The sequence below is a fragment of the Notamacropus eugenii genome, chromosome 2 (genome assembly GCF_028372415.1).
Source record: "Notamacropus eugenii isolate mMacEug1 chromosome 2, mMacEug1.pri_v2, whole genome shotgun sequence".
Classification (NCBI taxonomy): Eukaryota; Metazoa; Chordata; class Mammalia; order Diprotodontia; family Macropodidae; genus Notamacropus; species Notamacropus eugenii.
In genome coordinates this window covers 36,578,458-36,594,013 of record NC_092873.1, presented here as the reverse complement: position 1 = coordinate 36,594,013, position 15,556 = coordinate 36,578,458, and the positions used below count along the sequence as shown (strand labels likewise).

The following is a 15,556-nucleotide window of genomic DNA, read 5'->3' as shown; positions in this document are numbered from 1 at the left end:
TCCCTCCAAGAACTTCTAAACTATTGGGGAAAAGATGCTGAGCACATACATACAAAATAAATGTAAGATAAGTTATGGGTGGTGGCATGCATGGATGGAGGGAATCAGGGAAGGCTTCCTGTAGGCAGCAGCATTTAAGCTGATCTTTGAAGGAACCTAGGGATTCTAAATAATGGAGGTGAGGAGCAAGGAGAATACATGCCAGGATCAGAAACAGCCTGGGCAAAGGCACAGAGATGGGAAATGGAAAGCATAAAGAGAAATCACATATGATGACTGATTACTCAGTCCTCCTCTTTCTTGTGTCTTCAATCTTTTTCTATGTCTTTGGGGTCAGGTCTCTTTGTCCCAAAGGAAACCTTTTCTTGCTCCTACTGTCCCATCAGATCTTTTTCCTCCTTTACTGACCAAGACTTTTGAATAAAGAGACTATGCTGGTTGCCTCCTGCAATCTGGTTTCCATCATCATTATTCTACAGAAACTACTCTCTCAGAGGTCACCAGTCACTCCCTTTTTGCCAAATCTAGGTCCCTTTTCTCATCCCGCATCCTCTGTGGTCTCTGTGCAACATTTGACTTTGTCAACTCCTTTGATATATTTTCTGTCATCTCTTGGCTTCCTTGATAATACGCTCTCCTGGTTCTCACCTCTTGCTGACATTTTCCCTTTCTTGTTTCCCAATGTTCCTTCTTTCATTCTCATCTTTAATGTAGAGTTCTCCCCAGCTCTCTCCCTTGTCCTTTGTGTGTCTCTATCAGCACTCTCTCCTTGGGTGAGCCATCCAGTCTCCCGGGTTCATGGGCAGATGACTCTCAGATCTGTGTCCAGCCTCGGGGCTTCCCCTATGCTCCAGGCTTGGCTTTCCTAACCAAGCACTGCACCTCCACACCTGAATATCCAAGCTTAAAATTTTCAAAGCAGACACATTAATTGATGTTTGTGGATTAATGGATTCAAAGATCTCCTTTATTGATGTCATTGCTCATCACATGTTTCTCTATTGTCCTGTGGGTGAATCTCAACTGAATTCTTCTTTTTAAAATATTTTGATAATGGAATTTCAGTATAATTGGTTTCTTTTGTAATCCTGTGTGCTTTGTTTTATGCTTTTAAAACCATTCCTCTGAGGAGTCCATAAGCCTCCCCAGGACACCCAAAGGGATCCAGGACACAAAAATGTTAAAAATTCCTGGGAACAGCCAATAGTGCATTGTTCCTTTTTTATCATGATTTTAACAGTCTTCAACGCACACGAACATTTGAGTACACAAAGAAGAATATGCGTTGTAAAAAAAACTGTAAGCTTTGGGATGGATAGGTTTTTTTTTTTTAGTTTATATTAGGTCTTACAAGTTAGTATCAAAGAGAGGCAGCAAGGTGTAGTAGGAAGACAGCCGGCCTCAGAGCCAGAAAGAACTGGGTTGAGTCTTGCCTTTGATACAAACTGGCTCCAAGACCCTGGGCAGTTCACACAACATCTCAGGGCCTCAGACAATTCTATAAGGCTATAAATTGCAGGGGGCAACTAGGTGGGTGCTAATTGACATAGTGGATAGAGCAGTAGTCTTAGAATCAGGAAGATTCATCTTCATGAATTCAAATTTAGCCCCAGACACTTAGTACCAGTATGACCCTGGGCAAATCACTTAACTCTGTTATCCTCAGTTTCTTCATCTGTAAAATGAGCTGGAGAAGAAAGTGGCAAATCACTCCAATATCTTTGCCAAGAAAACTCCAGATGGCATCCAACAAAAAAATCAGACATGACTGAAACAACACAGTAACATAATTACAGAGAAAGTGCTGATCTGCACTGTAAAATTCCTTATATCATGGAAATCACCCAGTCCCTAAGAAGACAATTGGCCTCTTTGCGTATCCTTCTGAACTTCTTGGATATAAGACATTTTTCATCCACTGCGTTTTCCCTATGTGGATGGTTGGGCCAAACTTTGAATGGTTATAACTCTCCTCCAGTGGGTGCCATGGTACACTGGGCCTTGGTACAGTCAGCACAAAATTCTTGGCATTTAGGAGCATCTGAAGGACCTCACCATTTTTAGGAAATTCCTCTTTTGTTTGAGCTCCGCCTTCTTTAGAAAGGCCTACATCTCTCTAGAGTTATCAAACATAGCAATCTCAGAGCATCTTTAAAGGATTTGTGTATGATCTTAACATTTGCATAGGAAGCACCTAGTAGAAGAAGATCCCCAAGGTAGCATTCAGCGCCACCAAATCAAATGTTTCTTTCTAGTCAACAGACAATTGACACAGTGGGAGCTGATATTCTCTGCATCTTTCCATCAATTTTGTGCCTGTCAAGATGTGTTCTTCAGCAGAATAATGTTTGTTGAGACCTCCTTCTTCAGACATGGCCAATGATGGGTTTTATGTGACTACTTGGTTGTTACAAGCAGGGGCTTTTGTTATTTTTCCAGTGGAGATTTGTGAGGCTAGTGGGGGGTAGTGAGAGTAGAATGAGAAAAAAAAAGAAAGAAAAAAAGAGCTCATCAATGAATCATTAAAAAACAAACACAAAAGAACAGAAGGAAGTTCAGAAGGGGACAGAGAGAACCAGGGCAATGTTGAAACTACAATGTTAAATTAAAAACAAAAAACCAAAAAACCAAACCCAACTTCAACAAGCTATACTTAGCAGAGATTTAGTTTCCTGTGCTATCTTTTTCTGATTTTCTTTGTATGGTACAGTGGGAAAAATACTGGTTTGGGAATCAAAGGACTCATTCAGATTTCATCATAGTTGCTTACCACCTGTGTGAGCTTTGGCAAAATCACTTAACCTCCCTGGATCCCAGTTTCCTCTAGTGTAGAATGAGGGAGTAGGACTAATTGGCCTATGTGGTTCCTTCTGGCTCTAAATTATGAGCCTATAGGCCACTTCTTCTTGGGTCGATTTCCTTCCTTATCTGTAAAAATAAGGGGGAGGCAGGCAGGGTGGTAGATAACTATAGTTCCTGCTATTTGGGAGGCTGAGGATGGATCATTTGAGTTCAGGAGCTTTAAGCTGCGTTGTCGTTCAGTCATTTTCAGTCCTGTCCAGTTCTTCATGACCCCATTTGGGGTTTTCTTGGCAAAAATACTGGAGTAATTTGCCTTTTCCTTCTCTAGCTCGTTATACAGATGAGAAAACTTGAGGCAGACAGGGTTAAGTGACTTGCCCAGGATCACACAGATAATAAGTATTGGAGGCCAGATTTGAACTCAGGTCTTCCTGACTCTAAGTCCAGTGCTATATCCACTGAACCACTGTAGGGATAAATCCAATGGAGTGTCCAAACTAAGTCTGGCACCAAAATGGAAAGAAGGTCAAATCCTTTAGTTAGAAAAAGATTCAGTAAAAGCTTCACTATCAATCAAGGTTGGACTCTAACTCATGGGTGTCTGGGGCACTTCCAACCTTTCACTCTGAGTAAAAGGGATGATTGATTTGCCTTTCATAATCCTCTCATGGTCTCTTGGTTCTTTCCCCTTCTAGATCTATGACCCTACATTCATGTTTATTGATGTTTGTCAAGTTCATAATGATAAAAGAAAACTGTTAGTGAAAACTTGCCTGTTCTCTTCTTAAATCTTCATCAAGGATAATACACACACACACACACACACACACACACACACACACACCCCTTCTCAAATCTTCATCAAGGATATCACACACATACACACACATACTCAGTCTCCAAGGATATCCTTGATGCGTATGTGAGTAGAGGGGTGTGTGTGTGTGTGTGTGTGTGTGTGTGTGTGCGCGCGTGTGTGTGTGTGTGTTTCCTATTAAAGATTCTGAAGATACAGAAAAACAAGCACCCAACAACAGAAGAATTGCTTGACTTAACCATGGTACATTAATGTAATGGAATACTATAATGCAATTAAGAACAACAACTTTGAGGAATATGAAGGAAGTCAGAAAGACCTTAATGAAATGACGCCAGACCGGGGAAGCAGAAATGTGTGAACAAAGCACACGCTGGCACCACAGAGGAAGGAAAGTGAATGGGAATGAATAGGCAAGCACAGAATCCTGATGAGCCCTTGGAGGGAGTCGCTGAAAGGGCTTATGCTATTTCAGTGTTGAAATTAATTAATTTCAATGTAAATGGTTACAAAGCCATTTTAATTAGTTGTATTGATGTGTAATATTAAGTTTGTAATCTTTTTTTTTTTTTAAGAGAAGAGTTCTATGGATCAGTAGTCACTCCTGTTTTCTTAATTGCCTTTTTTTGGTAGTAAAAATGTCTCATTTTGTTTTTAAGTGTTTGATTACCTCCTTTTTTGAATCCCGCCTTCTGCATCCTTGGTGTTCCTTCAGCGGGAGCCTCCTTCATAGCCTGGGCTGGCCCAGCTGCTGCTCCTTCCAATTTAGTTTGTTTTCTTCATACATACTATTGCCATATTAGCTTCCCTAAAGGACATACTTTAAAGTTGACTTGGTGGTAATGAAGAAGCATCATGGCATTATGGATAGAAGGACTGGCCTTGGAGCTACAAAGGCCTGGGTTGGTTCAACTCCTGCTTCTGACCTGTACTTACTTTGTGACTTTTGGGGCAAGTTGAATAACCTCTCCTTATTCCCAGGATACTGTTCTGTGACAGAGAAGAAGATAGCCTGCTTTGGTAGAGTCTCCTCTGGGAGTTCCCCTATATCAATGAAATTATAAAGTCTATCCCAATCTCTAACCCTCGGAACAAATTTAGATTTGGGTCACATTATTCCACTCCTCAAATACTTTCAATGGCTTTCTGTTGCCTGTTGAATCAAGACCTGAAGCCTTAGCCAGGTAGTAAAGACCCTCTTGTGTACAATCTAGCTTCAGTAGATCTTTCTAGCTATATCCCACTCTACTCCCTCTTATGGACTCTGATGGCATAGTAGAGGGAGTCAGGAGGATCTGATTTCAAATCCTGTCTCAGACTTTTACTAGCTGTGTGACCCTGGACAAGTTATTCAACCTGTTTTTTCATCTGTAGAATGAGGGGGTTGGTCTTAATGGTCTCTATAAGGTCCCTCCTAACTCTAAATCTGTGATTCTATGATATTAAGTCATTGTGTCTTCTTGGGCCTCAGTTTCCTCATCTGTAGAATGAGGAGGTTGGACTCAGTGGCTTGTATTAAGTCCCTTCCAGTCCTAACTCTATGATCCTGCATCCTACATTTCCCCTCCTCTGTGCTTTTGTCCCTGGTATAGATAGAAAGCTTATCTCTCCCCATTACTTCAGTGTAATGCATTGGGGTGAACTTTCACCAAATGTATTTATGAACTTTCATGGTGCATTAGTATAACTGTTGGGCAATATGTTCATTATCTATTGTTACTCATCGCTTTATTATGGGATATGATCAGTGCCTGATAATTAGCATATACCAAGCCCTCTAGAGTAATACAGTTTTCTCATGACCTGCATTAATGTGCCACCAAAATTTGATGACAAAGTCTGATTTAACTGTTATTCCTGTTAACTTTCTGCCCATCTTTCCAGGCCCAGATCAAAAGGTACCTTCTCAGGGAAGCTTCCCTTCAGTGTCAGGCACTTTTCATACCCTCATTTCTATTTGATTGCCTGTGTCTATGTATCATTGCCCCTACTGGATGGAGGGCAGAGACCATGCCTCATTTATCCTGGGGTTTTCCCCGTGCCCAGCACAGTACTGCCAATCCAATCCTTTGTTAGTTCATGCCATTTTTACCCCAACAACTTCTATATGGCTCCCCTTCTCTTTCCTCCTACAGCTGCCTCCCCGGTGCAAGCTCTTGTCACTACCTACCTGTACTATTGCCTAGCCTTCTGACTGTCCCTCCTGCCTCAAGTCTTTTCCTTCAGCAATCCCTCCCTCACTTAGCTGCCAAAGTGTTTGCCCTAAAGTGTAGATCTGACTTTGTCACCTCACTTACTCAAGAAGCTCCAATAGCTCCCTATTATCACCAGGACAAAATATAGATGCCTCTATTTGGCTTACAGAGCCCCTCACAAACTTGCTTCTTACCTACCTTTCCTGCCTTTTACACCTTTCTCTCCACTGTATACTCTGCTGGCCCTCAGACATAACCCTCCCATGCCTCAAATACTCTCTGTCTTTACCTTTGACTTCTAACATCCCTGGCTTCCTTCAAGACTTGGCTCAAATCCTACCTTTATAGGGTTTTCTTTTTGTTATTTTTTTCAAATATTTTATTTTTTCCAACTGTAAATAAATATTTTTAAAACATTTGTTTTTTTAAAATTTTGAGTTATAAATGCTTCCCCTCTAACCCCTCCCCCTTCATTGAGAAGGTAAGCAATCTGATATAGGTTATACCTGTGCAGACATGCAAAACATATTTCCATATGAGTCATGTGGTAAAAGAAAATGCAGACCAAGAAAAATAAAGAAAGTTTAAAAAAGTGTGCTTCGATCTGCATTCAGACTCCATCAGTTCTTTCTCTGGAAGTAGATAGCATTTTTCATCATGAGTCCTTTGGAACTGTCTTGGATCATTGTACTGCTGAGAGTAGCTGAGTCATTCACAGTTGATCATTGTTACAATGTTGCTGTCACTGTGTACAGTGTTCTGTCCTGATTCTGCTCTCTTCACTTTGCATCAGTTCATCTAAGTCTTCCCAGATTTTTCTTTGCATCATTTCTTGTAGCACAATAGTGTTCCATCACAATCACATCACAACTTTTCAGCCCTTCCCCCCATTGATGGGGGCGGGTCTGAGGTCCCCTTAGCCACCTGTCCTTTCTCCTTTCTCTCTGAGATTCCCTTCCATCTACTCTGATTGCATCTTGTCTGTACAGCTATTTGCATATTGTCTTCCCTTTTAGAATGTGATCTCCTTGAGGGCAAGGAACTTGTTTTTGCCAGAGATCAGTACAGTGCCTGACACTTAGTGAGTACTTAATAGAGGCTGTTCCTCTTCCTATATAGCCAGCCAACTGAAGTCAGAGGAGTTAAGTCTACCTGAGGGGAAGGTCCGAGTGAAACTGGATCATGATGGGACCATACTGGACGTGGATGAGGACGATGTGGAGAAGGTATAGGGCAGGCAGGGGCCTGGAGATGGGGGGTCTGCGGGCTCTTGGGGAGGTGGGTGTAAACACTGAGGGGAGGTAGGTATGAATGCCTTACATTTCTCCCTTTCTTCTAGGCCAACGCCCCATCCTGTGAACGACTGGAAGACCTGGCCTCCCTGGTGTACCTCAATGAGTCAAGTGTCTTGCACACTCTCCGCCAGCGTTACGGGGCCAACCTGCTGCACACATATGCCGGCCCCAGCTTGCTCATCCTCAGCCCCCGAGGGGCCCCTGCAATGTACTCTGAGAAGGTAAGGGCCAGATGTTCTCCCTCCCAGTGTTCCCACCCTGTCTCTCCATTCATAACCCTGTCCATCTCTCCAGAGTCTTCTTGTCTGGCTCCTCTATTCTACTTGTCTGGCTTCCTGTCAAAAAGCAGAGAAGACAAAAGGGTCTTTTTAAAGTACCCAACCCTAGGATGAGATCTTATGCCTGGCTGCTGGCTGCATTTTCATTCATTGCTTGGGCTCAGTCACAGGGAAGAGGAAGGGAAAGTAAGGGGGAAAAGGGGAGAGGGACAGGGAGAGGGAGAGGGAGAGGGAGAGAGAATACCCTTAGTATGTGTATCAGACACTGCAAACCGTAGGAGTAAAAATCCAAGTAAGAAATTCCTTGCCCTCAAATAGCTTATATTCTAATTCTGGAAGATATAAAGGGAAACTAGAGGGGGTGGGGTGGAAAATAAGGATGAGGCCAGAACTCAGTGTAAGGATGACTTGGAAGTGATATGTATGTTTGTTTGGTTTTCAACAAGGTAAAGTTGAAAATTCACCTATCAGAGCCAGAGAATCCAGGAGTAAGATCTAAGATTCTATAATAAGGGGTCTGGATGGAGGTGAGGCAAAGATGAGGATGGTGGCCAGTGTAGAAAGCCTAGTGATGAGATGGCCCAGGAGGGGCACAGAGGTTGATCCTTGCCTAGACAAGGGGAATGCTCACCCATCAGAGCTGGGGAACCTGGGGATGGAGCCCAGGGTTTCACTGGTGGGTGAAAAAGGGTAGGAAATGAGGCTGGTAGCCAGCATAGGCAGCATGGTGAGGAGATGTCTGGGAAGGGCAGAAGCCCTGGGTTCAAATCCTGTTTCTGATGCTTACTACCTTTGTGACCTTGAGCAAATCCCAGTGTCCCTGGGCCTTTATTTCTTCACCTGTAAAATGAAGGGCTTGAACTAAATGACCTCTACAGTCTCTTCCAATTCTTAGTCTATGATCCTGTGGCCTGGGCATTTTCCTTCCAGTTTGGGAGCTCTGATCCTGAGCCCTTGGTCAGTGGAGCCTCTAGTGTTCCTGGAGACTCTGGGTCTGATGCTCTCCCCTCCTCCCTCTCCCCTCCAAGGTGATGCATATGTTCAAAGGGTGCCGGAGGGAGGAGATGGCACCCCACATCTACACTGTGGCACAGACTGCATACCGTGCCATGCTGATGAACCGCCAGGACCAGTCTATCATCTTATTGGGCTACAGTGGCAGTGGCAAGACTGCTAGCTGCCAGCACCTGGTGCAATACCTGGCCACCATCGCGGGCACCAGCGGGAACAAGGTGTTCTCTGGTGAGATGGAGGGCAGGCCCCAAGCTTACAGACTGAGGAAGTCAGGATGATGTAGGGAGCAGGGGCCCTACTCCATCATTCCACTTTAATGCCAGCCTGGCATGATAAGTCTTTGCTTCTGAGCCAGCAAAGGGGGGCACTCCCCAGGGATCCCATCAGTCCCCTTCTGCACACCATGCACCCTTATCCCCTGCAACATGAAGGCAGTGGGTAGAGCGTTGGGCTTGGCAATGGGAAGACTTGGGTTTGAGTCCTGCCTCAGGCAGGTATGACCTTGGTCAAATTACTGCAAAATGAAGTTGTACTCAGTGACCGCTAAGGTCCCTCCTAGCTCTGGATCTGTAATCTTATAATCCCCAGTGAGCTGGCTGTAAGCTGGTCCTCTTGCCATGTCTGGATTTTCCCCAGTCAGCTCTGTAAGCACCATGGGTTCTTGAGGAGAAAGTTTGGGTCGGGGGCAAGCACAGCTCCTCTAAGACATTGCCAGGCCTTGTGTGTCCACAGGATGGGCAAGCCGTCCTTTCCGCACCACATGCCCTCCTTGTCCCATTATTTCTCTGATTCTCCACAGTGGAAAAGTGGCAGGCTACGTACACTGTCCTGGAAGCCTTTGGGAACAGTCCCACCATCATGAATGGCAATGCCACCCGCTTCTCTCAGATCCTCTCACTGGACTTTGACCAAGCTGGCCAGGTGGCCTCAGCCTCTGTTCAGGTGAGAGGAGACCCTCCTGCCCTCAGACCATTTTGGAGACAGGAAGGCTTAGCTTGACCTGCTTGGGCTAGGAGGATGGTGGCTAGAAATTGGTGATCCTTCTATCTTATTGAGTCCATTTGTCTTATTGAATGTGGGTCCATTATCTGGGGCTTCAGATCCTCCATCGTGGACCCAGGCAGCTCATGAGCACCCTCAGTTAGTATTGCCTCCCTTCCTCTCCATTGAAATCTGCATGGGATGGCCCCAATTCCCTTTACGCAGTTAGGAGTAGAGATCAGCTCTCTTAAAGACTCTTAGCTCCCTCTTACTTCTACCTCCTTCATCCCCACAATGCTTAAGGGAACCTAGAGATTTACAAGGTTTCATCAATTCCCCCCCCTGCCCCACATCCCCTCACCCATATCCTCAACTCACGCCAGTAACTGACCAGCCTTGGTGTCCTTTACGCCTACTACTGAGTAGAGTTAACATGTTATGGCTTATCATGGACAACATCCTTCCCTGCCAAATGGTCCCAATACTCCTGCTCTCTGAAGAAGGGTGGCAGTCATGGACTAGGAGGTGCTGAAGAGACTCAGCTTTGAGACCTAAGTGATTAATCATCCTGGGGCAACTAGGTGGAGCGAGTGCTGGGTCTGGAGTCAGGAAAACCTGAGCTCAGATTCTGCCTCAGTCACTAGCTATGTGACCCTGGGCAAAGTCACTTAATTGTGTCTACCTCGGTTTTCTCATTTGTAAAACAGGGGTAATAATTGTACTTCCCTCCCAAGATTGTTGTGAGGACTAAATCAGATAATATTTTTAAAGCACTTTGCAAACCTTAAAGTGCTAGCTATTGTTACGGTTGTTATTGTTACTGTTATTAACAAAAGCTCTGGCTGGCGCTGCCTCTGATGGCAGAGTTGGCATGTCTCTTGAGAGTAAGATGGGGCATCCTGTCCCTCAGGTACAGACAGTGGTAGCAGCCCTTCCTGGTGAAGGATTGGGGGAGGTGGGGAGCACTTGCTGACCTTGACCCACCTCCCTATCCTGCACTTTTCTCCAGACTATGCTGCTTGAGAAGCTCCGAGTTGCCCGGCGCCCATCCAATGAAGCCACCTTCAATGTCTTCTACTACTTATTGGCCTGTGGAGATAGTACCCTTAGGTGAGACAGGATGGATGATTGGGAAAAGGAGGCTACCTCACCAGAGGATTGGGCCTCTGAGTTTTGGCCTTTGGGCCATTTCTGGTCTGTCCCTACCTGTGAATCAAAATTCAGTAAAAGATATGGAAAAGCTGCGGGAAAAGAAAAAGATATAGGAATCTGAATGAGGACTGTAAGTAGAATATGTGATATAGGAACCAGTGCAGTCTTAGGCTGCTGAGAGAGAGAGAAAGAGAGAGAGTGAAAGTGAGTGTGAGTGTCTGGGACTAAGGAGGAGATAGTCCCATCTACATAGGGCTGTTTTCAGTTCTGAGCACCACAGTTTAGGAAGGACTGATTAAATTGAGGACAACCAGGGTGGTGAAGGACCGGTACCTAGCAATAGATGGTTATTTATTGACTGACTAGTTGAGTGAGATCATGCCTTATAAAAATAGGTTGAAGGAAATGGGGATAGAGAAAGATTTAGGGTGATAATCATAGGGATCTTCAGTTTTTAAAGGACCATTGTATGGAAGAAGGCAATGTGACATAGTGAATAGAGAACCAACTTTGAAGCTGGAAAGACCTGGGTTCCCACCTTTGACTTCTACTGACTCTATGACCCCAGACAGATCATTTATGTCCTCTGCAAGACCCAGATTCTTAACCTCTGTGGTGTGCTGTGGACCCCTTTGGCTGGCCAGGGAAGCTCCCTGGCTTGAAAATTCTAATATCCTGCCCTATATCTTTAGAGGAAGTGTTCTCACTTGAGAGCTGTCTAGAGCAATGAAAGTATGGGTCCAGCCTGTCCTGTCCCTAGAGGGTTTAGAGTCTAAATCCTTTTATTAAGGGGATTTGTTCTGTGAAGTTTGGATTCAGGCAATGAAGCCACAAGTTCCCCACCCCTGGTTTAGACCTATTCTGCCTAGCCGTGGGGAACTGAGCTTGTAGTGGCCAATGGAAGTTGCTGAGAGGCAGATTTAGGAGTTGATTGAGGCAAATGTAAGGGAGCTGAGAACCTTCCCAATTGAGAGCTGTTCAAAAGTGGAATGACCCACTTCCAGAGACTGTGGGTTCCCTCTGACTTCTAGCAGAAGCATTGGGGGGTGGGTATTCCTGGGTCACACCAGCTGGTCCTGGAAAGTCAGAGGTCCAGTGAGCCATATGACCAAACCTCAGGTGGGCTCTTTGATCATATAAAGGTACAAAAGAGACTCATGGGCCACAAGTGACTACTCCCATGCCCTCTGGCTCCACCTCAGCTTTTGGTACCACAGTGCACATGATTGTGGTTTTTCCTATTTCCCAGAAGCACTGATGTGCTACTCCATGCAGCAAGCACCTACTATGTGCCAGGCACTTGGGATAAAATAATGACATAACCATGACCCTTGCGGAGCTCATATTCTGCTTGGGAGACATAGCACAAAGTCACAGAATTTGGGACTGGGAAGGGACCTCAGTGACCATCTAGTCTAACTCACACATGAAAGGAATTCCCATTGTAACACACCTGACAAGTGTTTGCTCAGCTGCATGTGCAGTGATAAGTAAAAACAAAGTAATTTGATAAGAGAGAAGGCACTAAATTGGGGGGATCAGGGCCACTTACCTGGGTGACTTTGGGTGAGTCATTAATCCCTCTACGACTCATTTTCCTCATCTATAGAATGAAGGGGTCAGACTTGACCTCTCAAGTCCTTCCCAACTCTAGGAACCTATGATCTTGACCAATTCACTGAATTTCTTTGTGCCTCACTTTCCCCTTTGTAAAATGAGGGGCTTGGATTCAATGACATTCTCAGCTCCCTTCCAGATGTAAGTCTATGAACCATCTGGGCATCTTGAAGCAGGGTCACGACCTATTGGGGATTCTCTCCTACCCCACCCCAGGCACACAACTCCTGCCTTCCGAGAGCCTTCTGGGATGTAGAGGGCACTCGTTCCGTAAGAGGCTCTGGCTGTGGGGTCTAGGGCATCACCCACTGGACATCCAGAACAGATGGCCCCCTCCAGCCCTATGATCCTTCGGACTGAAGGCGTCATGGAGGTGCCAGTCTTGCCTGGGAGGCACTGGCAAGAAACATCTGTTTCAGGTGACTGGGCACCTCAGGGGAGAAAGGAGGTGGGATCTGAAAGTAGGGGCGCTGTGTTCTCTGGAGAGAGAGAACTTAGGAGGCTAGAAGCTGTTTAGACCTCGACTGTAAACAGATCTTGGCATGTCTACCCTGACCAGTGCTAATGCCAAGTTTTCACCCACAGGACAGAGCTACACTTCAACCACCTGGCAGAGAACAATGTGTTTGGGATCGTGCCCTTGTCCAAGGTGAGGTAGCCCCTGGGGCAAGAAGCACATTTGGCAGGGCTTGGTGTGAGCATCTCTGAAGCACTTTCCCACCCTAAATCTATTTTGGTTAAGTCTCTTTCATTTTTCTGGGCCTCAGTTTCCTCATCTGTAAAATAAAAAGGTCCTACTTAAATGCCACTTGGGGATCTAGCTAGCCCAAGCAGAGCTGCTGTGTTCTAAACCTGACTCTTGGCCTTCCTGCCCTTTCAAGCTAGACTCTGGGGCCTGGGCTCTCCCCAGGGGGAGGGACAGGGGTCTCCCCTGCCACACCTTGGTAAGGAAGGGCCACTTCCATTCTACACTGCTGTGGCCCTGGTGCCAATAAGCTTGGTCACTCCTCTACAGCCCGAGGAGAAGCAGAAGGCTGCCCAGCAGTTCAGTAAGCTACAGGCTGCCATGAAGGTTCTGGGCATCTCACCCGATGAGCAGAAGGCCTGTTGGTTCATCCTAGCTGCCATCTACCACCTGGGAGCTGCAGGGGCAACCAAAGGTAAATTACCATTGGACAAAGCTGACCTTGTTCAGGCGGGAGGGCCATAAGCCCAAGTAAAACTCAAAGGACCCTGGTTCCATCCAGAGGATTGCCAGGAGTTTTAAGAGATAGCATGGACTCATGGAGTCAGGAAGTTCAGGCTGGACCCTTCCTAGCCCTCTGACCTTGGGCAAATCCCTTCCCCTCTCTTGGCCTCAGTATCTTCATATGTAAAATAAGGGGGTGGAGCTACATGTCCTCCGAGATCTGACTTTGGCTCTATGATCCTAAGTCACTTAATCTCTCTGGGTCTCAGTTTCCTCATCTGTAAAATAAGGGGGATTGGGCTTGCTGACCTTTTAGGCCCCTTGCAACTCTAAATTTATGAGCCTATGAGTCATCTGGACGTCCTGATTCAAGATTATGACCTGTTGGGAGCTCTTTCCCCATCTCACCTCAGGCACACTAACCATCTTACCTTCTAAGAGACTTCTGGGGACTTATTCCCTGGGAGAACCTGACCATAGGGGCCATGTCACCAACCAGGTGGTCATCTGTCCTGGGATGGGAGAGTCTTCTCCATTTGGGCATGACTATGTCTACAGCCTCCACTGGAGCGTACTCTGATACCTCATTGTGGTGGGTGGCAACCCTGGGCTCTCTACTAACAAAACTCAGGCTCAGGAAGGGCATTGGGTCCAGCTCTGGCTTCCTGGCTTCAGCTTGGCTAAGCTCAGGATGACTTATGGGCAGCCCAGCCACAGGGAGGATTTATAAACTTCGATAACTCTTCTGGAGGTAGCATGACATCTCCAATGGAGTCAGAAAGACTTGGATTCTGTTTGTACCCCAAACACCTAACTAGCTGTGTGACCCTGGGCAAGTCACTTAACCTCTTTCCCCATCTGTAAAAGCAGAGGATTGAGCCAGATAACCTCAGAGGTCCATTACAGCTCTAGGTAGACCTAGAGTCAATGATACTCTGATTCTACCTTTCTGCGTCTCAGTTTCCTTGTCCGTAAAATGAGACAGTTGAACCAGAAAGTCCTTTCTGGCTCTATATCTGTAAACATCTTTGATTCAAGGGGTATGACTTACTTAGTGCCTTGGGCTCTCAGGCTGAAATTGCCAGACCTCCTCTGAAGGGCTCAGTCAGTGAGTAAACCTTCATGAAGCACCTATTGTGTGCCAGATACTGTGCTCAGTAGTAGGGCTCCAGAAGCTCACCACCTCATAGGGGAGAGAGCTTGCAGACAACTGTATACAGGCAAGCTAGAGACAGGATGACTTAGAGATCCTCAGTAGGGAAAGCAGGTTAAGGGAGTTCAGGAAGGGCTTCCTGTGGAAAGTGGGATTTTGGCTGGGACTTGGAGAAAGCCAGGAAGGCTGAGTCACTGGATTGCCTGGGATATGGTGGGATTGTGAGATATAAAAAGACCAGCAGGCAGAGAGCTTATGAAGGATTTTGAATGCCAGAGGGTTTTGTGATTGATCCTGGAGGCCATAGACAGCCACTGGTGCTTCTTGAGTAGAGGGTGACATGATCAGGCTTGAGCTTTAGGAAGGTTGATTTAACAAATGATTGGAGGGTAGATCAGAACAGGAAGAGATGAGGCAGGGAGACCCCTGCAACAGGCTACTGTAGTAGTCCTGGTTCGGGGTGATGAGGGCCTTTTAGCAAGGGGGTAGCATTGTCAGTAGGAAGAAAGCGGTGATTTTACAAGGCCTTGGCAGTGGATTGGATATGGAGGGAGAGGAGAGTGGAGAAGAGAGTGAGGAGAGATGATGCCTAGGGTGTCAGCCTGGGTGACTGGGAGAGCAGCGATGTCCTCAACAGTGACAGGGGAATTAGGAAGAAAGGAGGGCTTGGCAGAAAAGATGAGTTCAGTTTCAGATATGGTAAGTTTCAGATGTCCGTAGATAATCCAGTTCAAGATGTCTGACAGGCAGCTGGAGATGGAAGACTGGAGGTGGCAGAGAAATTAGAGCTAAATAAGTTGATTTGAGAATCATCAGTGCAGAGATGGTCATTAAATCCAGAGGAGCTTTTGAGGTCACTAAGCAATATTGTACAAAGGGAGAGGAGGGCCCTGGACAGAACCCTGTGGGGCACCCACGGTTAGTAGGCATGACCTGGATGAAGATCTGGCAAAGGCGACTGAGAAGATGTGATCAGATAGCGAGGGGGAGAGCCAGGAGAGATTCAATGCATGGTCAGGGCATGGGATATGAGGAAGGAGGAGAGGGGGACCCAGGGGACCCC

The 15,556-nt window shown here is 46.0% G+C and overlaps 1 protein-coding gene across 9 annotated transcripts in view; it reads left to right on the top strand.

Annotated features, from left to right (window-relative positions):
* The window catches only part of MYO18A (myosin XVIIIA), a 148,506-nt gene that overhangs the window by 75,987 nt on the left and 56,963 nt on the right, over window positions 1-15,556 (top strand). For all 9 annotated transcript variants that reach the window (XM_072639824.1, XM_072639823.1, XM_072639822.1 and 6 more), the window contains 7 exons: window positions 6,934-7,040; window positions 7,154-7,330; window positions 8,416-8,629; window positions 9,201-9,343; window positions 10,392-10,492; window positions 12,737-12,800; window positions 13,167-13,311. In XM_072639824.1, the coding sequence (XP_072495925.1) occupies window positions 6,934-7,040; window positions 7,154-7,330; window positions 8,416-8,629; window positions 9,201-9,343; window positions 10,392-10,492; window positions 12,737-12,800; window positions 13,167-13,311 (951 nt within the window). The remainder of the gene's footprint in view (window positions 1-6,933; window positions 7,041-7,153; window positions 7,331-8,415; window positions 8,630-9,200; window positions 9,344-10,391; window positions 10,493-12,736; window positions 12,801-13,166; window positions 13,312-15,556) is intronic.